The sequence below is a fragment of the Musa acuminata genome, chromosome BXJ1-2 (assembly GCF_036884655.1).
Source record: "Musa acuminata AAA Group cultivar baxijiao chromosome BXJ1-2, Cavendish_Baxijiao_AAA, whole genome shotgun sequence".
Taxonomy (NCBI): Eukaryota; Viridiplantae; Streptophyta; class Magnoliopsida; order Zingiberales; family Musaceae; genus Musa; species Musa acuminata.
In genome coordinates, this window is record NC_088328.1 from 22,597,583 (window position 1) to 22,624,971 (window position 27,389).

At 36.2% G+C, this 27,389-nt stretch overlaps 1 protein-coding gene across 5 annotated transcripts; it reads right to left on the reverse strand.

Annotated features, from left to right (window-relative positions):
- Positions 1-129: 129 nt before the first annotated feature.
- Positions 130-27,101, reverse strand: LOC135598906 (rho GTPase-activating protein 6-like). Of its 5 annotated transcripts, none has more exons than XM_065093401.1 (27): positions 26,961-27,101; positions 23,527-23,611; positions 21,962-22,114; positions 21,121-21,157; positions 16,488-16,564; positions 15,399-15,469; positions 15,226-15,304; positions 15,001-15,145; positions 14,029-14,148; positions 13,523-13,600; positions 13,245-13,300; positions 13,097-13,166; positions 10,989-11,073; positions 8,447-8,690; positions 8,019-8,360; positions 7,471-7,597; positions 7,296-7,372; positions 7,173-7,219; positions 5,958-6,018; positions 5,788-5,871; positions 2,896-3,012; positions 2,653-2,819; positions 1,684-1,753; positions 1,098-1,337; positions 634-999; positions 393-513; positions 130-303 (listed from the first exon to the last, which is right to left on the reverse strand). In XM_065093401.1, exons 3-27 carry the CDS (start codon positions 22,094-22,096, stop codon positions 287-289), a joined length of 3,033 nt encoding a protein of 1,010 aa, XP_064949473.1. In that variant the 5' UTR covers positions 22,097-22,114; positions 23,527-23,611; positions 26,961-27,101; the 3' UTR covers positions 130-286. The 5 variants fall into 5 exon arrangements, with proteins under 5 accessions (XP_064949473.1, XP_064949479.1, XP_064949486.1 ...); XM_065093407.1 differs by having other exon boundaries at positions 138-303; positions 405-513; XM_065093414.1 differs by having other exon boundaries at positions 239-513; positions 2,653-2,735.
- Between the last annotated feature and the right edge of the window lie 288 nt (positions 27,102-27,389).

The following is a 27,389-nucleotide window of genomic DNA, read 5'->3' on the forward strand; positions in this document are numbered from 1 at the left end:
AGAAAATTGTTTTTGAAGCATGTGGTCAGAAGACAATCATGAAAAGGTAGAGACAATAGGATTATGGAAGCGCCCCTCCCCATGGAACAGAGTGCTCGACTGTCTTCGGTCACTACCCAACACTGGAATTGTTTTCACACAGGTATTATCACAAACCTCGTATTCCCATTGGTAATTTCTCGGAAGCAGAGATGAAATATAAGCATCCAGCTTACACAAACGTCAGGACAACATGATCCTGAGCCTTCAAGGGAATTCACCAAGTTGAGAGGAGCAATTATCATCATCACATGGAAGAAGCACCTGTACAGTCAGGAAGACAAAAATCCTTGAGATATCTTCAATTTAATTCAGTCATCAAGCATTGGTTCTCAAGGGAGGGACATCTGGACCTGAACCCTGACCATTATGCATAATTTGAAGCTCATTTGCTAGTTGGGCACGACGTTCCTTCAGTAAGTTTAGGCGGTTTGTCAACTTAGCAAGTGCAGATGCTGTTGAAGAGACAGTTTCCTGAGTAGAATCAGAATATTTTAATCAAACTCAATCTTTCCAAGCCAGTTAGTGAGTCCCTTGAAATCTACTGTGAAATAACTTGTTGCATAATATGATTATTACAAAAGTTTTTTTTACCTCAGGTCTGGAAGAGAGTCTCTTTGCAACTCCACTGGGCTCAGAAGATGAAACACTAGCAGAAGTCTGAGATCTCAAACTATCCAATGCTGTTTTAGTTGGCCACTGATTGAGCAAGGACTGTTTCCCAGGTAAAGAGGAATCTTGGGCTTGATTCACATCTTCACAGCCCAAAGTGAAGTTCTTCGAAGCAGTAATTTGGCCAACTCTCGCAGACTCTTCAGTAGATGGATCGTTACCAAGTCCCTTAGATAGTTTACGGCTTTGATTTGCTATGTCTATTCTTTGCTTCTCAGACGGCTGCCCATCTGATGGTGACACTGATTCTCGGGGTTGGGTTTCTACATTCTCACAGTCAGCATTACGCTGCATGGATAAATTGCATTGTCATCTGAATGAGTACCGGTGATACAACCATGTGCATAAGTAGATAAGCAAGAAATCCTCATAAGATACTAGCATACCTCACTGTATGAGATGCAGCTAACTGGAGTCTCTGAATTACTTTGCCTCGTTTGGAACTGCTGGGAGAACTTTGAAAGTGAGTCCTCAGTGGATGAAGAACTTCTAGTGCCCAAGCCAATAGCATTCTGGCAAATGGGATCACTTTTTTTATCGAGAGAAGGCTCTGTGACTTCTGAAAAAGGTAGCTCTTGCTCTTTTACTGGCTTGGCCTCATGGGCTACTCCAGACAAAGCGTCCTCCTTATATAGAAGTTATACCCTTTAATTAGGATATATTATCAAACAAGATTTGAAAGAATGGCAAGATATATCAAATCAATGAATTAAAGAAGATATATCATTCGAGGTGGAATGTAGTTACAGCTGACAATAACCAAACAAGATCTTCAAGTAGACATGTACAGGTAGTATGTCCTGTGCTTTATGAATAACAATTTGATCAGCTATAGGAAATTTTAATTTAGTACAATTACTAATCCACTAAAGAAACCAACTTGGATCATCAGCTCCATAAGGATTGTATGCCAGTTAATTAGAAAAGAATATGTAAAAATTGCAAGGAAGGCTATTGATATGATAAACTTACTGCTTGTTTCAAAAACTTGTTGTGTTGATCAACAAGATTGATACTCCTAACATCTTCCAACTGAGTTTTCCTGTATCAAACAAATACTCATCAAGGTATAATAAATAATTCCCCCGAAATAATATTCCAATATCCATTACTTGTGTAGTCGCGATCTATACATCTGATTAGGTGTAAAACTAGCAAACTAGTTACGTGTAGTATCATAGTCCTTGATATGCTTCAATTATTACCATGTTAAGTCGATCAACAGCAAATAACTTTCTAAGAGAAGAGGATCAGATCCTCCTTGCTTGTCATTATCAGACAAGCAAGAGAAGAGGAAGAAGAGAACTAGAAGAAGTGGAGGATAACAAGTATGACGGAAATGAGTCAGATACCAGACCTGGTCCAAATCTGACCATTGAGGAAAGAAAAGCACAGGAGGAAAGAAAAGAAAAGGGAGGAAGTAAGTCCAGCTGTAATGTTGCTAGATCTGTTTAGCCAGTCGATCAGTTCCTTTGCCAGAGACCAACAACCAAATTGGTTGGGATCCAATCAGATCCAATCAAGTGACAAGCAACGGCCACATCTGATGCCAAAGAAAATAAATTATATAAATATATTTTTCCTCTAGATTCCTAAATTTGTTTATATCTTATAATGTTTTCTTTTTTGAAATTATTATTTCAGCTGCTTCGACCATCTGGTGGTCAGAATAGGCCAATCTTTATCTTAAATTTTATGGCCAATGAAAAACTTTATCCTGATTCTAGAAACTTGATTTATTGTTATCATGTAGCTGTGTTTGATGTTATTTATGTAACAAATAAGTTTCAATAAAAAAGGTACTTCATTTTAAACCATAGTATACATATGCAGTCCATCTCACCAAAAAAAGCCATTAAAATAGGGAAATGATAATAATGCATTAAGAACTGACAAGGTAAATATATCATATCGAACTGCACAAAGAAAGAGTTATCTTACTCTCCAGAATGATCACTAATATGAAGTTGTCTGCTGCATGACTCACATAAGGAAACACAGCTTCGTTTTAGCTGATTGTTAAGCTGTCCATGAAGATCATCAACTTTCAGCTTCAAAATAACTATATCTGCTTCAGCAAGAGCAACTTCCTCTAGATCTGCCCTTGTCTTTTAACACAACTATCAAGTATAAATCTAGTGCAAAATCAGCTATCTACTTAAACACAATTCATTTTAAACTAACCTTGCTATCCATAGCAGAAACAAGAGATGCATTCCCAGGTTGCGTGTTCATTAGTCCATTCTCCAAAGATGCTCTAAAATCTTGCTCATTTTGTAATTGCTCAAGCAATCTTTCTACCTGTTTCAACAGAGATATATTTCAATTGTGACAAAATTTCCAAGCGTTCCTACTGGTGAAAACGATATAACATACAAAAATGATTGAACTCCACAGTGAGTGAACCAAAATAACATTTCTTACAAGCGATACAAAAACTTCATTTGAAAGAGGTATACACGAATACAGTTTGTAGGATGGTTGGAGGACCTAAAGTATTATAAGCTTTGTTATCTGCTTAGGTCCAAAATCTCCAGATACAATTACCATGTTAAATGAAACAACCATTCTTGTATTTATTTATGTAAAGTCATATTAAGTTGCTTGTCAATAAACTAACAAATGAAACTGGACCTTTGCAACTACTATATAACAAGATGTTCAAGGAAGAATCAAGATAATAAAGCTCAAGTTGAAGCTTGTCAAAATGTTTTCCAAATACAAGAAATGAATATTGGCAAGTACATGGAATTGGAAAATAAATTAAGTTGAGATAAAATTAAGCTAGATGGAACACAAAAAAAAGGACATTAACAATGAAGCTCAGTGCAAAAAACTATTCCAGCAGAATTTCAAAGTCATCCTAGTCAGAATCATAAGTATTCATGACCCGCATTGCTGCCAATTGTCCAAGGAATCCAATTTCGGGTACCGGACCCGTTTGGTCCATGGCCAGACCAATACAGGTTCAGTCCATGGCTGGACCGATATGGGTCCTGTTTATTCTGGAATGCACCATGGTACCGATACAATCTGCTGTGACAGGGAGAGGGGGGGAGGAAGAAGAAGAGGGAAGAAGAAAGAAAAAGGAAGAAAAGAAGGAAGAGGTGATGGACGAAGAGGTGGAGGAAAAGGAGGAGAAGATATACCAGAGATGAGGGCGGTAGGCGGCGAGTGGCAAGCGGCAGCCACATGAGCAGTGATGAGCAGCAGAGAGGAGACACTCAGAAAGAGTTGTGACTCATGAGCTCCTCACAAGCCCTAGCACATTGGGCGACACAACATCTAAAAGAAAAGAGTCAACAGTTGACAAACCGGACCAGACTACCCAGTTTGAGTTGTCCACATCACGGTTGGCGGTCGGACTGGTCAATACCGGTCGAATCATACTGAACTGGGCAAAATTAAAAACTTGTTGTAATCTCAACCAAATAACAGGATAACAGGAGATACAAACTGGAAAAATTAAGAAGAAAAAAAGATAGGTTCAAAGTTTTACCTAAACCATGTAAAAGGACTGGTTTGGCATTAGAACATGTCCAAACACAGCCTTAATCATTTCATAGCATGTCAGAACAGGAAATGCATGTCAAGATAAAGCTGGCAACAACTTTAGAGTTGAATGTAACACTCAGGTAATACAAATGAAAAACTAATAAAGTCACTAAGAGATCATCTGATAGCCAGTTAATCCAGCAGCATCTTTATTTATAGATGCATAGACAGCAATCTGCGCACTTATATATGTAAAAGGAACCACAATGGATATGAGTCACAGAAAAATTCGAAAAAAATCATAGACCCTTTAGAGAAGTTTTAGAACAAAATTTGCAATTACATGACTTCTTGAGGAAATAGTCTGATAATACTTGAGCAGACAGACAGCTTAATGATCTAAAGGGGGATCCAACACCAGTTCACTCGAAAGTTATAGGAACAGGTTTCTACTATTCATTTTGGCTTGAAACAGATATTTGACAGGGAACCAAACAGGTACAGTGATCAGGTAATGTACAGAAATTAGACACATTGGAAATCTGCGCCTGCATCTCATGCCACCATGGCAAGGCCAGAGAAAATGAGGGTGGCAGCGGGAATTGAGTCTTTGAGTCTTATACTTTTTTTTGTAGGCTTTTTGTTATCGCTTAGTTCTTTTTTCCAATCTCAGTGAATCAGTGGCACCAACTTGTTGGCATGGTGGATTGTCATGTACTGCTGATGGCATGACCATGCTAACTATTAACTAAACAGGCAATGCCGTTGAAATTTTAAACTTAGATTCATGTTACTCTATTCATTCCTAATATTCTCAGTATGACCACCAATCAACCTAAAATTTATTTTGTATATTCCATAATTCTCATGAAATTCTATCTGCTGAAAATGTAACTTTTTAACCATGATTTACAAGTTAATTAATTGAAATCTAAAATTCCTAACTCTAACAAAGGACCAACTGGACTAGGCGAACATCAGTTAGGATCAACATTATAGGTGTGTCTTATTATCACTCATTGGGCCTACTTCTGATGTAGGAGTACAATCCACTATTTACTAACTTCTAAATATAGCAGCTGCCTAATGTTGTTTTGGAGTTTGAAAGGTTTCTGATCGTTATAGAAATCATTTCTATGACAAATGAGGATTTGGGTTCACACAGTACCCATGTTTTGATTCACCGTTCATTTGTTTGGGCAAGCAATTCAGATGACAAAATTAAACTGGTACAAGACTATTAATCAAGTGCATAGAAATTGTATTATAGCATAAGAAGAAAACAAGAAAGTAACTTTCTTTTAAGTCTTCTTATTGATGAACAGTTAACAACGACCTAGTGCAGAACATGAACACTCAAATCAAAGACATGATAGACACAAACAACCTTCTACTGAGATCAAATATATATAATTAACTCCCCATCATCGATCCAGGCAAAAGAGTTAGCTGTTGTAGCAAGAAAGTGAAGGCCAAATGACTTTTTGCTTTACAAGAAAAAAGAATCATGGTTTAACTGAAACAAAATAAGAGCTAAACGGCACTCATGCAAGAGCTAAATGGTGCTCGTGCAGTACTTACATCTTGTTCAAGAGCTAAACGGCGCTCATGCAAAACTTCCTTTCGTCTTTGCAAACTCTCTTGCAAAACTGCATTCCCTTTTACCTTAAAACAAAAGAATTGCTTGATTTACACATGAATAACAATATATACGTATACCAAATTCTCAATTGTCATAGTAAAGAAGGTACCTCCTTGGCAATTTTATTTTGTAAGTCATTCTTAGTGTTCTCAAGCCTTTGAATAGCATTCCTGTCAAGAGGATGTTACCAATATTTATGTATAAAAGTGTGACTAACTCAATACAAGAATATAGCACAAACATTTTGATATCGGTAGCCATAGAGGTTTCTAAACCATGACAAAACAAGACTCATTTCCCAACTAAAAAAGGCAAAACTTTATTCCAGGAATAGTTGATACGATTCTTTGGCAACGACTTCCAAGCTAGTGATCAATCAGGCAAGGATCATATTCCGATCCAACTCATTCATAATATGACCAAAAGATGATCAAACACATGTAGTAGGTCATTTCCACCTTAGGTGAAAATCAAATTAGTCAGACAATAGCTCCTAAGATACAAAGTGTAAAACCACGAGCAAGTAATATGGAATTTATAAATTTATATACAACAATTCTTATATGTCATAGAAGCAAACAGAGTACAAGATGCATGTCGCAATATAACTAACCATAACATTTATGATATCTAAAATCAACAACAATTAGTGCAAACTGCGAACATAAGTCAAAACACAGCATGTTGACCAAAAAAGGTCTAAGCAGTAATAAACAAACCCAAAGTCATGCATAACATTGTTTAGGGCCTGCGAGAGTTTCTAGCTAAAACAAGTCCTGCATAATTGATATCCTGATCAAGTACTTATAGAACAAAATTTAGCTACACACTTGGATTACATAAGAAAATGATACACCTCAAACACAAAAAAGTGTCGGTAGAAGAAGAAAAAGAAAACTTAGGTTTTGTTTGGATTGTAGATTTAGTGGGGGTTTTCTCTGAAACCTCAGGATTTCACCCAAACACCATCTTTTCTCCACTTGAAATTGAGCAGGTTAGAAATTCCTGTCAGCAGACTATAAAAATGAGGATTTGGGTTCACACAGTACCCTTAGAACTTGGAAATTAAGGACCATGGAAATACCAGGGTATACATGAAAGATGCATGAAATTTCGCCTCCATCAAACACAAATATGGTTAGAATTTCGAAATCCTAGGTTAATATTTCAAAAATGTTGCAAAACAAAAATGGGAATTTTTGTTGGAATTTGAGTCCCACTTTGAATTTGGGGGAAATACCAGAATTTCAAAAACGCATACCAAATAGGACCTTAAAGATCACATCAATCAAGAAAAGTTACATTAAGTAAATAGATGACATACTCATCTTCGCTTAAGTCAATTGACTCCATGGAAAGGTTCTTTCTTGCCTGGATATTGCAGATATATAAGAAAAAAATTTTGATTTATTATAGGGAAGCAATAATGAAATACAAATATACTCACAGGAGTGCGCCCCCAAATAGCAGGTCGTTTTATGGAGACGACTAGTTTGTTTGGCTTATCTGCACCTTCTCCATCATCTGAAGGCAAAATATGACTTATAAACCTCAGCATGGGACTTGTGGCGAATCACTAAGACACTCATGGGAAAGACCACCATGCAAAGCTATGGCTTTACCACTATCGTGCAGCAAGGTTTCATGTTTCTGTATGCTAGAATCACCAGGAATTTGAATATCAGATTTTTGTGATGACTTTTGATGTTCTTGAAGAGATGCACCACCTCTTTTCTGATTGTCTATGAGCTGAAAATACAAGCAGTATCAGAAAAGACCAAGAAACCAAAGAGATAAAAACTATTTAAAACAATTTGATCAGACCATTTCAACTAACAAGGTATTTATAAGCATTAAAAAAAGGACTTTTCATGTCTTACAAGACCGTAACTGTAGTAATAGTTGTACAACCAAGGAATGCAATTTCATTGTATACCACCCAAGAATTGCTGTACTGATCAGTCGAGACCAACCAACCAGGTGCATATATGTAACATACTACTTTTTCTCCTTTTTACCATAACAATTGGGTACGAAAGCATATACGTATACTGGCCCATACATGTCTTTTAATTTACTCCTTCCATTCAAACATTACATAACCCAGATAAATGTAAAATGAAGTAAATTCTTCAAGAGAATAACTAAGTGAAAACATAGGAACTATAACCTCATTATCATACGGATCATTTCCAATGTTGCTGTGGCTTTCACTATTTGTTTCACTGCATGAATTTTCAGAATCATCATCTATATCAGCTTCAAGGCCATTATGCTCATCACCATATCCATCATCTTCTGGAATGTCATTATCCGAATAATCATCGTTGCTGTTATGCTCATCATGATATCCATCATCTTCAGTAATGTCATTATCAGTCAAGTCATCATTGCTGTCATGCTCATCATGATCTTCTGGAATGTCATTATCAGTTGAAACATCATCTTCAAGATCACCTTCAGAATCAGAATAAGGATCTGATGATGCTGAGCCCTCATGCAAGAGATCCTCCTAACAAATATTTATTAGTTCAGCAAGATCGGATAAACTAACAAATAAATTCAATCAATTTTCATTAGAATGAAAAGAAACATTACATCAAACATTTTGTCAAACTCCTCTAACAGAATTATGACTATAGCTTGAGCATGATTGGCAGCTGCAGCAGCTTTTAGAAGTTGAATAGAACCATCTCCACCCATATTAAAGTCATCTTCAAATTCACAATCTCCAGCAAGAAGAGGACGGAGAAGTAATGGGGCCATGCAAGCTGCTAAAGCCGATAGTGACATCCGGTTCTGGGACTTGTGGGAAGCCACTGTTTGCATCATCTTGAGAATCCTGGAAAAAGAAATCAGGGTGAAAAATCTTATTAATAAATAATATATCCCAAAACATACATCCAAATATGATGATCAATCTCAAACTTGCTAAATATCACATATTGAAAAGTTACTACTATAGGTAAACAAGAAAAGGAAAGCAAGTCCCATGACAAAGAGGCCAACAGAATATTACATAATAAGTATTCTAGTATGTAAAACCATAAGATAGGGATTCTATATCTTGGTTCAACAACTATATTATTATTATGAACTGCAGCAACTCCACAAATTTAAGGATTAAAAGTTGCATGTACAAAAATTCACGAGTCTTGTTTACATGATACTTGAAAGTTGAAATTTGGAACACTTAATAGGAAAGGTATAAATTCTGGTAAAAGAGATCCCAAGAGTAGAGTTAAGCTGTGTTTTGAAAACTACAGCACAAGGTTTATTTCAGATAAAATTTGCAATCATTGACATCACCTACTTGCAGAAAAATGTCTTGATAATATTGAATTACTTTGGCATAGATTTCTTGAACTTGAACCTTTTTATCTAACACGAGTTTGTCTAATACTTCACTTAACCCTAGTATGTCCATCTTTGGCAAATTAAAGGCAGATCTGGGACCCTAAACAAAATGACTATATTTTTCTGCACTCTAGACTTGTGGGAAAGATATAAAGATATCTCTGGGAAAAAAAAAAACCAGAGTGCATTAGACTATAGTTTCTAAAATATCAAGCTTAAATTCAATCTTGATATGCAAAATGTTTTTTTTTTGTTGGACTCCTTTATAATGATTTGGTTCATAAAGATGATACTGGTCCTTACCGTTAACCAGAAAGGAGGAGCAGAAGGTAGTAGTGGAGGCAAAGGAGGAGGATGCAGCAAAAATGCTAAGAGGAGCAACGTGAGGAGGTGACAACGGTGATACGGGAAGATGAAGAGGTCGTAGTGATGCGAGGAGGAGGTGGGGGCAAAGATAGAGAGGTGGCAATGGTGAAAGTGGAAACAGAGGAGAGAGACGAGGAAGAAGCTTCAAAGAGAGAAAGGAGGAGAAGCTGAGACAGAGAGAGGGAGAAGGAGAAGCTCCAAGAGAGAGAGAGGATGGCAAGCTACCTCTCAACTGCAGTTGATAGTTGACGATAAAAGAAGAGGGGAGAGGGTCAAATTATTTTAGAAAAGTTACAAATAAAAAGGAAACTGGATTGCTGCCCAGTACACCTGTGTGTACGGGTCATATTTTAGCTGGACCACCAGGCGTGGTAAGTGTACTGGGCTGTAAGCACTATTCTAAGCTGGACCAGGCATCATGGTAAAGCTTTCCAAGTTGGACTGAACAAAATTGCCGGGTTTGCTAACCTGTCATGGCTCAGATCATTAAAACCAACCCATACCAACTAGTATTTTTGCTCAAGCTACACGCCATTTCTAACATTTTTTGGTACATATTAAATATCCAGAAGTTGGCATTAGATGTTGACAAATAATCAGGATTAGGAAAAGTGGAAGACTAAGTGATGAAACATCCATAAAAAATGATTTAAGCTTAAGTATATAACAAGTTGGAAACTAATAATCACGAATCAATCAGTGATCAGCCAAAAGCAATAATATGAGGCAAGAAGAATATACTGACATTATAAAGATCACCAATCGGCCTGAGAATCTATGGACAGAGCAAGCACATTACATGAACAGAAAAGACAAAACATGGAAAGCAACTCATTAAAAGAATGTGGAAGATGTAAAAGATAGTGAATGAAAGTCACAGAAAAAAAAGAACAATCCAAATACACATCTGAGGAGGCTTTTAAGATTTGTCACTAAATTTTTATCAATAAACTCACAAAACTTTCGAAACTAGAAATAGCATCGATAGGGCACGGTTACACCAGAGTGGAAACATTTGGAAAGATCATCTATCGTAGACTAATAATATGTTAAACCTTTTTCTGGCATAGAAGGAACTTCACCTAAATTCATAGCGAAGGTTATTAACCTTGAATCCCCTGATAGACAACTTAACATCCAGGCAATTATTACCCAATACCTACCATCAACTTTATTACCCAAGACTTACCATCAATATTCAGATTTCAGAAGATCCAGAACATGCAAAAGGTAACAAGTTGTACGGGCAGAAATATGTTGTGGGGGAAGCAAAGAGAATGAGAAAAGGTATGGTTATGACAATTATTTTTTTCAAAAAGGAAGCTGTTGGTTCAAGAAAGTAATGATATCACCTAGAACAAAGCAATTATTGGCACATAGAAACAAAACCATAAACACCTAGGTGTAACTAATATACCTCTGCATCAAACGAAGACTAGGCTCCGGGAAAGTTTTATATATGGCAGAGCGGATAGCATTAACTCTTCTTCCACGATCAGTTCCTTGAAAATATCAAATTCAAAGTTAATGTTACATGATTTTGCATTATAACAAAAAGAATTTTGATAATTAATCTGAATATTAAATATAATTATCTGGGTCTTTTAGATCTTATATTTGGTGAAAGAAGTTAGGTAATTCATGTGCCATAGCATTCGTTTAAGTACAAGAAGAAAATTGTCAAAACCATGGAAGTTCAAAGTTCAAACCAAGTACAAACAACTACAATGTCATCCTTTCAACTTACATTTAACAGGCATTTTCCCACATGTTTTAAACATGACCATGGACTGGAAGAACACTATGTCAACTAGTAAAGGACAACATGTCCGGTGCAATTTGTATTCCATATATCTTGGTTCTTATACTTTAGGAATGTTGAACAAGCCAACAAGGTACCACATGCACTTAGCCAAGGATCAAAAATCAACCACCCCAACTTTTATAGTGTAGTTTTTACCAGTCCAACCATCGATTGGTATGCAGATGGACAATTTTATCAAGTCTGGTCAAGAACTGAGCTTAATACCTGGTACGCTTCCTGCGCCAGGATTATTGGGCACCGAGCTGACCCATCCAGCCACATAGAATGGTGATCAAACATTGGGTATCAATACACTTTGGTTGGGCTTAGCTCATTAAAATAAATGAATCTTGCTTATGGGTGATTTAGTGCTGTGTCAAACCAGCCGAAGCCAAGTCAAATACTTACACAAATTCAGTAAAATAGATGTAGTACACATTAGATGAAGGTATGCTACGTGCAAGGATTAAAATCTTGGTTTGGTACCAATACTGCTTAACGACTACATTAGCATAGCACCAATATCATTATAACATAGTAGTGTTTGTATTCACTGGTACTGATAGGACCAGTACAAGCAAAGAGAGAGAGAGAGAGGGAGAGATAGATATATATGAATTTGCTGTGGTTTCTAACTTTCTATAGTTAGAAGTTAAAAACCCTGAGGTTCCGTTCACTAATGCCAATATATTCCCTCTCCTATTCTCTGAAAATATTGCCCCTCTTTTGCCTTTTTTTGTCAATTAAACCCTTGTCACCACTCACCATTACCTCTAATCATCTCCTTTTAGGCCCTCTTTTCATCCCACCCTCTCTGCTCTAGATAGGGCTTCCAAGATAGTTAGTTCTTGTAAATAGATCGAAGTTGAACCTTTTTATGTATAGGCTTGTTTTATTTGAGATACCACAGTTTTTATCAAGCTAAAGCCAATCACAAGGAACCGCATGTTAATTTGTATCAAACAAAAACAAGGGCTCATTCATTTGTAATTGGGTCATTTACACACCAAGAAGCATGGTACAATGGTGGCTCCACGCAATACATGCCACTTGGACAATTTATGTGGTATTTTGCTACTTTGAATTGGGCTCACTCTTCTGCACATTAGTGATGATAGAATCACAATAGCAGCAAAAATCAATTCTCATAGACAGCTCAATGTGCCCATTGGCCAGTTAGGTATAATGGGTATTTGAACCTGTGGCTCAAAAAAGCTAGCCCAAGTGGCTAGTAGTAAGTCCAACAAGCTCTGTTTACTATCATCACCCAACATTAACTTCTAGTGGAATTCATTGGGACGACAAGTTTGTCTAGTATTCCTATATTTCATTCTTCTTCTATACATACATTTGACAATTGTAAATCAAACCCAAAATAAGACACAACAAAGCAACACAAAAAAGTAACAAGTTACACAACCGATTTTTTTGGGGTTGGTTACTCATCACTAATCAAACTAAGGGATCTATCAAATTCTTATTATTGGTTCTAATAAAAATATGTCATGTCTTCAAGTAACTCTTCTCATGCCAATAATTGAAATTGGCTCAACTCATCTACCCATAAATGCATAATGCATTAAAAAGACTCTATTCCAGTTTCCAAACATGCATATCTGGAATGCATTTTAATACAAAAAAAAGTTGTAAGCTTTAGATAAAGGAACATCTAAAATAAGATGTCTATGACAATATGAAATAAGAGTTCTGCCCAAACATACTGTATGCTTCAACCAGTGCAGTACAACAAGAAGCAGGAACTGGAGAAGCTGACATCTCTCGCAGCACATACTGCAAGTAAAAAGAAATTAATTGCACTAGCATAATTCACAGAAAAATGTCAGGTTGATAGTTCTAGTGGCATTGTACCTTGATACAGTCACCAACAACGTGTGCATCCTCATCTGGTGAAAATTCAACTTTTCCTGAAAAAGAGGTGTGTATAAAGTCCTTAAATAAAGGTATTAACCATAACTAAAACCAAAAGTTATTTGCTTGGAACATTATTCATACTCACATGTCATACTGCTTGCGAATATCAAAAGCAATGAAGCAGATAAAGAGGATAAATTTTGAATAGGTTCCAAATAAATGTTACTAGTGTATTCAGAACAAGTAAAAGATATACCCTACAAAGGCAAACTTACCCTGTTCATATTCTCGAACTCTGCGTTTTACCTCTTCAACATCGGCAGACTGCCGCAATATTCCTTCCACCTTGATACCTTTTGAAGAGACACAGACAAACACATAAATAAAGACATTTAAGCCAAAGATTAACAGTTGGATTTCGAGCAGTTCAATTATACTAGAAAAAGTATACAGAACATAATTTCTTTTGACTTTTATATATTTTAGCACACTAAAAAGTGGAACTAAAAATGTAGCCATACATTTGCCTTAAGAGAGAGAGAGAGAGAGAGAGAGAGAGAGAGAGAGAGAGAGAGATTTGCTGTATAATAACATCAGCAATATGTTTGGACAAGCCTTACACATGCAATTAAGCAACTTTCTAAAGATACAACTATATAAAGCAAAATAAAACTGATCTGAACATGACAATAAAACACTTCATTAAAACATGAAGTGCACATTTTTTTAACAAAAAAGATCAGAATGTTTTGTCAAAGATAGCATGCGAAACAGAAATTACCATGTTGTTCGATAAACCTTAGGGCCTTCTCCAAAAAAGATGGGCTTCCATCAATATCTTCAAGCGCAAGCAGGATAGGCATGCCAACTATGGTAGATTTCTCAGGTTCCCTATCCCCACCTTCAAAAAAAGTAGAAAAAAAGAAAAGCAGAAACCGCTCAGTCATAGGATTAAAATAACAGAGGACCAGGAAGTTGTACATATCTTCAAGAATAGCCAAACAGAAAATTTGTATGAAAGTTATTGAATATTTCTGCAATATATGAGAGAGATAGAGATCATGGAAATAGCAGTTTGTTTTAGCATATTTCTGCAATTAATTAAAGTGAATTAGAGATAATTTGGAGGTTGGAGTAGAGAGATATCAGATACAAGAGATATTTCAGAGAGGGAGTAGATAGAGATCTTGGATGAATGAGAAATAAAAGAAAGACTTTGGGTCTGTGGAGAGATGAGAAAAAATGTCAAACCTCTCTAAGGACCATTTCAGGAAAAATAATATTGTAAAAGATCTGACGAAGAGAGAGATAGAATAAAAAAGATTTAAGTGAAATACTTAAAATCAAAATAAGATCATATTAGATCGATAATACTAAATTCTGTGAAATCAGAGAAGAAACTAGCCCCAGTTTGATCATGATATGGATCAACAGTGCAAATATTTCCTATAACTTTTAGAAGCATTTCCATCAATTTTAAAACAGTGAAAAAGCATCTAGAAATTTATGTTTATAAACAAACATATATCAAGACACTACTCTGAATGAACTGACTTATATGTCGCACAACTTGAGTCAGATACTGCTCAGCTTGATGGCTCAGAGACAAACAGAACTCCAGAACAATTAGAAAACAATAAGATACCATGAGTTACCAAGTAATGTGATGCATCTTTAATAGTTAAATACAAAAAATTGCAGAAAAGTTAATGACAATAATGTTCCCGAAGCAAATATATTTAAAATGGCATACATTTATCATTTGAAGTTTCAACTGAATCAGTTACATCATTGTTGAATATTCCATTCTGTCCCATTGCAAGAACTGCACTAGGTGCTTGAGCTAAAGCATTCTCTAATGCAGCTTTCCATTCATACAGATCCTCGGAAGTTTCTGCCTGTAATACCAAAGAAAGTTGAAGGGGAAGAAAAGAACTGAACAAAGCTAACAAAGTACAGGAGCAACATATTTGCATGCCTTTAAGGTAAAAGTTCGTCCATCACGGCCATCAGGAAAGAGCACTGTCAGAAGCTTTTTGTCTGCTTTCACCACAACACTGTATTTTATGATGGATCAAAGTCATAATCAAGTTATAATACAATCAACATTTAGCTAGATTAGGACTTCAATAATACATCAAATATTCCCACCTTCCTGAGCTATTCAAGTCAATACCACCAAGGGTAGGATTTGCTTCACTTCCTTTTTCAGGGAGGGTAGCCTGAAAAGTAAAAGTGATACGTGCCACAATTTACCACAATCTTCATATAGAGGAATCAACTATATTTTTTATTCTTATAAGATGGAATAACTGTTGAAATTCTCAATATAATTTACCACAATTTTTAATGATAGATTTAATGAAGAAAGGATAATTACATATGTGTTTCTTGAGATCTTCATGCTGGATTAGTGGAATGTAAGAGTTTAACATCTTAGAGTAATTTCACGAAAAGAAAATTTGCATACACTTCTAACCTGTTTGGCAACAAAGAATGAAAAACTAGTTCTTTTAAGAGGGATAAATCATATATGCCATTTAAGCTTTTTTTTAAACCAATTAGTTCAGTTTCACTTACAGAAAATACCATACAATTTTTCATCTTATGTTAGATCGACTATTAGTATATAGTAGGATCAAAAGTTCCAATTCTGGTGATATGCCAATTGAGCAAAAAAATGTTGGTCGAGAATCATATAAACCAGATGCAAAGTCAACTCTTTTGTACTGTTATAACTTTGGTGGACCCCACCATTAAATATAGTATAAATCTGTAATAACATTACATACTAATAACTAAAATAACTTATTGTTATTAGCAAACTCTCATTTCAGGGGAATGTTTATCCTAGGTTAATAAAAGAGCAACTGCACGTTTAGAGTAACTTATAATGATAGTTGCAGCAACTAGTAAGCTTTTTTTAATAGGAATATTTGTCCTATTTTAAGTTAATATGAGAAGCAAGTGCTGAGGTTTAGAGTAGGTAATCGAATATAAACTAATGAATATCAGGCAGTACAGCTATTTAGAATTTGTTGAAGTGGTTATCATCTAAATAAGTCAACGTAGAAAATAAACTATTCATACACGTAAAACAACCCAGATACGTGGACAGGCATATAGATACTAAAGGTAGGCAATAGGTACTAAAAGAATCATAACAAAAAAGAATCATAAAAGTAGGCGATAGAAACTAAAGGTCAGACAAATATGAGATATCATATATAATATACTTACAGGGTCAGTTCTATAAAAGACCAATGATGTACGTGTAAGGACAAACCAACGTTTCTTCCATGATGTCCAACCTATTCCTGTGATTTTTGATGATTTGAAAAGATGAATCATACTAAAAATTGAAAACATTTTTAAATTAACAAAAAGTATCAACGGCGACCAGTTATATTTAGAATATCCTAAAACCATGACACATGAGGATTGTAATTAATGATAACAGGGAAATAGAAATGAGCATAGAAAATGAAAACTTAGATTTTAATAAAGAGCATAACTAAACAATTAAAATAAGAAATTTAATTGCACATGGTAGGACTCCTATGAATGCACATGGTCATGTTTAGAAACTGAACTTCTCTGTAGAAGAATCTCCCAGCAGGATACATTTCATAGTTCATATATCAAAAAATTATGTTAAAAACAAATGAAAGAGATTGCATGTCATTCTTGTAAATAGTTGCCTGCTTATTCTTTCATTTTTAGAGTTGAAACTTACAAATTCCATATATTGGCAACTTCTTTAACAAACAAATAACCAATCACCTGCTATCCAACATAACTTTTAATCCAATGTCTAATTAAAGCATAAAAAAGGAGTGTCCATACCGGTGCAAGTTTAGTGCCCAGATGAAGCATAGAAAGGAGTGCCCATGCATGGCAGTGTCTCCTTGTGCTTTGCTTATGAAACAAGCACTAGCATAGACCAACAAATAGCAGACCAAACAGTCCTCCCAAGATAACCTAGATCCTTCCAAGCTAGAAAGTAGTGGACCACTGCATCAAGCAACTGTATCTTGACCAAATTGACTAATGACCATATAATGTGTTCCAACAGAACCATACTACCTCTTCCAGTCCATTAATGGTCAAGTTCCTGATATTGAAGCTAGAGTTGGAACCATATTACACTTGAACTGTTAACACCAATCTGGTGAAGGAGCTGCTAAAATGCAACAAATTATAAAGACCTTATTTTCAGAAAAGAAAATATATATGGAGACATTTTATAGGACTTGAGCAAGAGAGGCACCAAGAATTAAAACATCGATTAGATCAGGCTGTACCAACCAGTATTTACCGGTTCGGACAGATTCCAGGCATGTTAATTGAACAATGTCACACAATCCAATTTGAAACCCGGCAAGCTAACTGAAACACCAATCTGGTGAAGGAGCTGATAAAATGCAACAAATTTTAAATACCTTATTTTCAGAATATATATATATATATATATATATATATATATATATATATATATATCGAGACAGTTTATAGGACTTGAGAAATAGAGGCACCAAGAATTAAAATGTCAGTTAGATCAGGCTGTACCAACCTGTATTTACTAGTTCGGCCAGATTCTGGGCATGTTAATTGAACAATGTCACACAATCCAGTTTGAAACCGGGCTTACTGCCCATTATGATTACTGTCTTTGGTGTACTGCCACTTCTTAATGGTTAAACACGAAGGTACCAGCAGCAAGCGCTTTTTTTCTTCTTTTCTTTCTTTCCTCTCATGCTCCCTCTCCCTCCCCCTTCCTCCTAGCCGCCTCACTCCCTGCTGTGTTGTTACCACCATCACTGCTTCCTCGTCCCCTCTAGTACTCCACCATCTACTCAGCTTCCTCTTCCTCTTCCTCCTTCCTTATCCTCCTCTTTCTCCACCTCCTTTTCCTCCCCTCCTCTCCACTTTCTCTTGGTTTGAACCAAGGATTATAATTTCATATAACAGTAGTATCCCAGTCAGGGATCGGATCAATACCAGCAAGGTCTGCCATACCGAAGCGTACTGCCCGTATCGAACGGTACGTACCGGTCCGACGGGTTACCAGTACGTGGACCGCCCGGTACCGCTACAGTGCTACAGTACTATACTGTAGCACTACTACAGTATGAAAAAAATATAAAATTGTTCGGTATAATAGGGTGTACCGCTCGGTACGCCCTAATGTATTGCCCGGTACACCGGTACCGTATCGTACCGAGCCCGGGTCGAAACGCCGGTACGGTACGATACAACGAACCTTGCATACCAGTGTACTGAGTGCTCAAAATACCTGTGTCTACCAATTTCAAAAAAATAAAAATTTAGAAATTTAGAAAAAAAAAATGCCTAGCACTGGGTGGTACCAAACACTATCAACCTTGTACCACAGTGTATTGGGCGGTACCACCTGGTATAGGTCTAGTTCGAGTGTACTGAACCAGTAACCTGTCAGACCGATAAATACCACTCATATCAAACCATACCAAGTGGTGTTGTGGACACTTGTCTGAACCAAGGTATACAGTTTCAAATGATACCGTCTGGTACAGGCGGTACATACCGGTCGAACAATAAACTGGTATGTAAACCGCTCGCTACCGAGCAGTATTTTTTATTTATAAATTATATATATATATATATATATATATATATATATATATATATATATATATATATATATATATATATATAAAGGTGACGTTGCCTCGTTTTTCTATGACGTCTCCCCGCCCGGGGAGAAGGCGACGTCGCACATTTTTTTCAAAATTTTTATATATAATATATATAAATATATAAATAAAATATTATATATATATATATAGTTTTTCTGCAACGTCACCTCGACGATGTGACACATTGTTTTTTAAATTTATATATATATATATAAGATTATATATATAGAGAGAGAGAGAGAGAAAGAGGCGACGTCGCCAAATTTTTTTTTTACTTATATATATATATATATTAATTTATATATTTATATATATATATATATACCGAACGGTATACCACTCGATATACAGTACCATACCGTACCGAGAGAAGGTCGAAACTTCGGTACGGTACGATATTTCAATCCTTGGTCTGAACAATACAAACTCATACCGGCTATCAGTACATTGGTCCATACAGGAACATCCCTGGTGTCTGGTGCAACCACCATCCAATATTCACACCATACCAAAATGTTAAATCTTAAGTGGTACAATTACTATTTGGTCTTCAACAGCATAATCAAAGGGCTAGGAAGATACGATGTTTGAAACATGACCAGCTTATCAATGAACTTGTGATAACAGAAAGCAAAGTCAACAAGATATCCAATCTGCACTTGAGTTCTTCCAAAAGCCTTTATCAGATTTGCTCTGGAACTAAAGGGCAGCTGCTATTCTTTAACTGTGTCTCTTATATGTTTAGAGGTAGTAACTAATAATAATGGATAACTTTAAACTTTGGTTTCTTCAACCAAAAGGATGAAAAGAGGAAGCATTCATGAAAATCAAAGAGGATATTATTATTATATTAAAACAAGAAGTTACCAGGGATTGAATCAAATGGAATATATAATACAAGCTATTTTTGTCCCTTCTTTCCTCTTTTGTCTCCTCTCCAATAAATCATCACATGAGTTTCTTCAGCTTTCTCTTTGACCAGCTACATTCTTTCCCTTTTTTTCACATTCTGAAATTTGTCTTCACAATTAACATAGAAAAGTCTTTTGTTAACCACAAAAATATACATCTGTAAGGACAATGAGCTGTACCAGCACATGCATATTCCAGGTAGAGATGGTATATGCATTGATGTATCAAAAATTTTTGTCATTGTCCAAACACACTCGTTGATTTACATGTGTTATAGATTAACGATATGGATGTACCCCATGTAACATGCTGACACGGTACATCTATCCAGCAGCTAGAACATGAGTTGTCTGGGGAATCCTAGCATCTTAAATTCAGTCTAGATCTGACACACACTTTGTGTTCATTATGAAAGTCATTGCAGAGAAAGAGAAACCTTCTGTTTTACCATGAGCTTTGGCTAAATTCAACTACGGCATTCATTATTTCATATATCTATTAAATCCTACTAACTGGTCCCTATGCATATTTAAATGCAACAAATTATTACAGTAGTTTTACAAATTATTTAAATCATTCAGTCACATTCAATTGCTTATGTTTCAAAATATTGGTTTGCAAGTCCTGAATTGAGCTTAACCCATGGATTATGGGCCAAACTCCAGTTGGTGATTCATCAATCTTCATTACTCTATATGCAAATCATGAGTTCTCCATCTAAGAGGGCTCTATGTTACGACTTCATGTGGCAGTCACAAGACTCACAAGTCACAACTATCATACTTGATGGGTTCCGATGACAGATTCTCTACCCTCAATATCAACACCAATTATGGAACAAAATATAGATGTAAAGCATTCAATTTCGATGACAGTTCAAGGCTTTAAGCCACTGGAAGGCGGGTTTCGGCAAACAAGTAATGCCTAGACTTGCGATTATGCTATTTTCTAGAAGGAAGTAATAGCAAGTTCAAGTAAGATCATTACTTCTATTCCATAAAGGGTTAAAAGAATCGAAAAAACAAGGAAAAAAAATCAGTCTTACTGGTTCATTAGTAAGCTAAAAAAGACAAAAAGGCAAGACATAACTTGGACACAGGCATAAGTCGGTAAGTAAATGATATAAGAATTTTGTAAGGATAATGTCTGGCTTTCTTTCCAAACAAGCATATAATAGATCACCAGAACAATATATAGGAACAAAAGAAATAAAAATCTTAGTATGTCAATAATCCCATTATTGAAAATGCCTTGATTGCCCAGCAACTTTAGTGAAAAGTTACCTTTAGATGAAACGAGAAGTGACCCGCTCTTGAAAACCTGCAGTCATTTCAAACTAGTGATCAGCACATTCTTATCTTCTGCCTAATAAAAAAGAATGCACATGTGACATACAATATTAGCAATTGCAAACAAAAGTGCCTTAATAAAACATGGATCTTATAATATAATCATGAAATGATTTCATGCTTACAATACCAAATATGAAATGTAAGTTACTATAAGGTGGGTCCGAGGCACACAATAGAAAGTTACAGTTAGAACATCCAAAAGTCAATCTAGACTCCAAATCAGGGCTTGTGAAAGATTCATACTCATCAAAAGGGTGAAAGCCAGTTAAAAGAGTATCAGGATAAGTATAGCAGGTTAGTGATGGAAGCTGGAAGGTGTCCCAACAAGACTGGTTCTTATAATGGGTGTAAGAATTTGAACTCATGCTTTCATATCATATCCAATATAATCAGTAAGATACTATGAGGAGGGTTTAAGGCACAACAAAGAAGGTTATAAAGGTATCAGGAAGAAAATCTAAACTCCAGAGTGGACTCTAACAAATATTTTTATGCTCCATATGAGTGAAAGGCCATTTAAAAAACAATCAGAATCAGTAAAACAGTTAAATCGAGGATGAACCTAGTGTTGGACTTTGTTTCAGATTCTGTAACTAAATCAAGGATGCTTTAAAAATGCTTTAACCCATTACAAACCAAGCTACATAGAATGAAATTAGATTCAACCTTTGAAAATTTTAAATCCAACATGAACCATGACATATTTTTGCAAGTGAAATAAAATGTGCCAGCAGAAAGAATTCATTCTTAAACTAAACAAAATCTTACTAACATCGCAATTAGGACATTTATATGTCTGTTTGTCAGGATTGTCAGAGGCCCTCGTGGTCAAGAGATTGGTATCCCCCTCTCCGCAGCGACATGTTTTACATTGTGTCACATTCTCACTGCTGGGAGGAGAGGCCATCTGCTACTTGTGGTTCAACTGGATCAGGGAATAAAACAAAACCAACTGCATTATCTTCCTTTATTCCTAATAACAGAAGTCTTCAGAACAAAACAATTTAAGAACATTGTTAGGTCTGTCTACAGTATATAAATTAAGTCATACAATTATATATAAAGGAGTAAATGAAATACATATTTACATATAAGAGCCATGTAGATTATTAGAATAATGAGATCCATTTAGTATGTCAAATACCTATAAACAGGAGAGTTACAATATGAAATGATAGGAAAGCAGTAGGCCATGTGATGTTAAAGAATATAGCCAGTTAATAGCAACTAAGCAGCACTGCCACAACAAGTGGTAACTACAAACAAGGATAAAGTGCATCCAACAAATCCATGTACAGTAGCAATGACGATGAGTATACAAATGGTAAAGAAAACATCTATAACATCTCTTCCTAACGCAAAATGCATGCTGAATGAACCACGCCAGTTGATCTAGATTATGCAAATGATCCAGTCATAAAATAAGAGATGAGTTTTATGCACAAGAGTTCTCTTGATAAGAAGTTCAGATCAAAATAGCATTTTAAGACAAGAAGACAACATTGACTAAAAATTCAGTTGGCATGGACTCCCATGTACCTAACACAGCAAGCAGAAGTTATAAATTAAGGAGAAGAGCTGAAGAGATGCAAAATCCTCTATTAGAAATATCAGGAAATTTCTAATGTTCCACAGATGTTTGTGAGCAATCTATCAGAGAATGCATGTAAAGTTTATTGTGCTCAGATATATCTGGAAGGAATACATAAGTGTCGGATTGATTAGAATACATCTAAATGCTTGACGAGGTAAACAATATGAGTTGCACAAGACTTGCTGAAGTAGAACAAAGTAGGGAAGTAGAGAGAAAGAAAGAGAAGTGTGAGATAAGAGAAGAGAGTACGAGACCAGGGAAGATGCAATTCTTTTCATTCAAATCTGAAGTAATTCATCCATTGACAAACTCCACTATTTATAGGGGTTTAGGAGTCTTAGTATAATCAATGAAGGCAATGATTCCCAAGAGTAATCTCCTAAGGAATTAGTATGCCTTTTCAAAATGTGACTTCTAGAACATCTAAATAATAAATGAGTGCACTTGATACAAAAAGAGTCTCTAAAAAGATCAAAAGATTTTTCAATTTTTAACACAACTCTGAGAATTTCTGGACCAATTAGTTGATGACTTTTTTTATTGATTTCTTTGCCTAGAATAAACTTTTCTGAAATCCTTTACAAAGCTAGATGATTCTCATCACTCGCCCTTTGTCTGAGACACATGACATTACAAAAGAATTAACACAGAAACATGGAAAATAAAAGGAAAAATCAAAAAGTTATGCCTTCAACCAGCACTTCCCAAAAGCAATGAACATCATAACTGATAACACAACTTACAGATAATCAATTTGTCAACCAGTCTAACAGGTACAAGTTAAGCTTCCTTATTTTGTCGTTGAGCAGTTAGATGGGCGAGGGTTGCCTGTTAGGCATTTGGCTGAATTAGTGTTTGCTGGTATGTAGTCAAAACATGACATTAGTTATTGCAAGAAAGTAGGCACTTGTGCGACAGAAACAGTAAGAAATATGTTATTCTCCAAAAATACAATAGAAGATTCATCCGAGAGGACAATATTTTTTTTCATAATGAACAGAAGTAACAAATATTAAGTCAGTTTCCTGTGATATAGTGCTAGATGCTATAAATTATATAAAATAAATATGGAATTGGGAAAGACAGCAGAATAACAAACAAAGACCACAGAGTTGTTGTAAACCATGATACGTAAGATAAATGCTCAAATAATTTATGAAAGAAATAATACCAATGTTAAGTGGATTTATTCACAATTTCTTGCATTTCTGCAAAGGAAATGCTGTAGTAACTTATTTTAGAATTCCAGAGTCAAAGCCATGGTCTTTTAATCTTCAGCAAAAAGAAGGAAGAACTCTGTTGTTCAAAGTATGCAATTGTATTTCTCTTAATAATTAGAGTAATTAGCATGATGAACAAAATTCATGATTCAGCCAAGATAGATAAAGTATGATTGACTGTTGACTATTCAAAAGTAGACACTGAAGGATTCTTGATTCATAAATCTCATTGATTATAATTCTCACAAAAATAATTTGTGATATATTTCAAGGTTCGTAATTTCATACTGTACCGGAGTTTCGAGCTTTGCTCGATACAGTACAGTACGGGCACACGAACAGAATTATAAACCGGGTGTTTGATGTAATACTCATGCATGTCTGTATCTTTCGGTTTTGTTTATGCTTTGCACAGCATGTAAAGGGCTGGCAGTAGGCTTAGTAACCTCATTTTCTTTGGTTTTGGTAGTCGTCCTAGGCTTGCAAAAAAAGGTTGTGTCATGTGGACACTTGTCGGGATTTTGGTCTGTAGTGGACCATTTTGGACCCTTTGTTGTGCAACCATTCAGAGCTTGTGAAGTCTATTTGTAATTTCCATTGACTATGAAATGTTTGCTGAAATGACTACTTGTGGATCCTAAGTGAGACGCTTTCTCTAACTCGTTTTCTCTTTTGTAGGTCCTAAGGGATCATAGGAGGTTTCGGGGAGACTGAACTTTGCAGACGAACACACAAGGGTGTCGTACGACTTAGACAAAACCAGCTAAGTGCATGATAGAGCGGTACACCAAGGTGTACCGCTCAATATATATATATAATATTAAAATATAAAAAATAAAAAATAGAAAAACGGAGGCGTACGTTGCCTCGACGACATCACCTCCTTTTCTTCTCCTCGTCGCATCAAACGAGGAGAGGACGCGCGGTCTTCTCCGCATCTACAACGTTTGATGAAGACGTCGAAGGCCGCAGACGTCTCCGGCCTTCGGCGAAGAAGAAGTCGAGCTGCCGCCTCTCCGTTACCTCCTGGATCGGGATCGTCAAGGGAGGGCAACGCCGGATCGGGAAGCGTCAAGGTTCTCTCGATTCTTCCTCTTCTTTGAACGCCTTCTCTCTCTTCTCCCTCAATGCTTCTTCTTCCCTCGCCGCAGCCAAGTTGATACTGCCCGGTAGCAAGCGGTCCGCGTACCGATCTGCTGACGGACCGGTACATACCGCCCAATACGGGTAGTATCATTCGAAATTAAAATCCTTGATATATTTATAGATCTACTATTGAAATACAATTCTAAGAGTAATTTTTGTTAACTCTATTCAGAGGCATCCTTTATTTATTTATTAAACCATGAGGCACATTTGGCGGGATTGTATCCAAGGCAACAGTTCCTATCTATTAGAAATAGTTAAAACCAGCATCTCTGGACTTATGGTGATAAGCATGGAAGTTGGATAGATATTTTCTTGTAACTTTACATCTTTATACAGTATGATATTTGCCAAGATATGATACCACAAAAAGAAATAATATCTTATTCTCTTATTTTGTAACAAGCTAGTGTGGGTGTACACAAGTTTTGCTTTTACATGGTGCTTGTTTCTTATATGTTTGTCAGGAACATTCTTCATTGATTTAATTTATAGCTGACTCACATTTTAATTTTATTTTTTCCATCAATCTTTCTGAAAGAAGAAAAAAAAATCAAAAAGAAAAAACTCAGTTACAAATTCATCCATGATCTGAACCAACTTAATGGCCTCTACAGTCTGTCATAAGGTCATGATCCAATGATCAACATCATCACTATCTTCATTTCTAATACAAGGTTGATTCAAAGTATAACTCAAAATCACGAAGACCCAGTTTTATAAAGTTTTACATCCCATTGTCAACATCAAATCAACTGTTAAATGATGATATTGATTTCCTACCTAAAAAAAATATTGGAAGAAGTGGAATATTCATAAAGCTTACGATTTGCAAGTGGTATTTATAATTTGAAGGCAAAAAAAACAAAGAAAAATATTTCAAGGTTCCCCTGACTTGTATGTTAATTGCTAACTTTTTCCTTTATTCATGAAGAATCCTAGTCTCAATTAATCCATGCATTCCGAGTTGTCAGACTGAAAGCTCCATTTTCTTAGCCAAAGAACACAGTATATGAGAAGAACTAGAAAGTTCCCAATGTAGGGCAAGTTCTAAGACATGACCAGATGAGAGCTTCGATTAGAAACCGATAATTCAACAAATCACAATAACAGAAATTTCAGATGGTGGAAACCTTGGTGAATTGATGTTTGTTAGGTTGAACCATAGAATAACAAATGAAAAATATGACGCTAGTGCACCCTCAGACAAATATGGAGAAAGCATAGTGCAGTACAGGTATCAAAGATCAGAACATTAAAGTATCTTCATTCCATACATCTGCCTCAACACCTATGCTTCATCGTACAAAGGCATATAGGCCATTTTCTTAGTGTGTCTACTCATGTCAGAAAGATGGGATATAAGCGATCGGTAGGCAAAATTTCTACCAGCATGACATGCCTTCTCAAATTCTATATCCACTATTTACACTACTTCTTTTCCATTAGCCTTCATGTTTTTGTTGCAAGAGTAAATGAAGCAAAATTTGGTAAAATATGAGTATCAAAATGCTTTAATATGATTAATTATTATTGATACCAACTGCATCATTCCTGTCCTTCATCCTTAGGTGGCAGTCTAGGCCATCACCAAGAATTGAGCCAATGACCTATCGTGGCTGTGCAACATAGTCTGTTTGAATTTTTGGTTGTTCATGTAGACCATCAAGATTTCCGAATATAGTAACAAGAAAACAATAATTAACGAACAGTCCAATGAAATGCGATTGCAGACTCAGAAAAGAATATTATAAAGGCAATATATTCAGAAGTTTAGGCATCGAAGAGCAACGAAGAAGAAGGAGGGGCACCTTCCCAGCCTCGATCAAGCGCGGCGACGCGAAACCCGTCACAATGTGCGGATTCTCGCCATTGGAGCCGCGGTGTGGAGATCGAGGGGAGGGCTTACGCGTCACGAGGATCCAATTCTCCCACGGCGAGCAAACGCGAACCCTCGTTCCGAAGTCTTTTTTCTCCGAACCCCCTCTTTCTTTCTCTCCATCTTCCGCATTCATCGCCGCGCGCGAGTCTTCCTCGCTCCGCCATCCTCTCTCGCCCGCTTCTTGTCTCTCGCACGGGGTCGTCGTCTGCGGAACGCCCATGTGGGATCGGAAGACTTGGCGGACAGTGGGAAGCAAATGGGAGCTGGTCTGCCTCTGCAACGGCCAGCCTTTTCGTGGAGCCCTCGCGGCACATATACTTCGTTAAACAAACAATTTGGGATCCTTCGAGGTTTATGT

Coding starts and splice junctions, on each gene's coding strand:
- LOC135598906 (XM_065093385.1), bottom strand. CDS start 22,096: ATGGCCTCTCCTCCCAGCAGTGAGAATGTGACACAATGTAAAACATGT. Junction 15,146..15,225: donor GACGAACTTTTACCTTAAAG/GCATGCAAATAT, acceptor TTGGTATTACAG/GCAGAAACTTCCGAGGATCT. Junction 514..633: donor GACTCTCTTCCAGACCTGAG/GTAAAAAAAACT, acceptor GATTCTACTCAG/GAAACTGTCTCTTCAACAGC.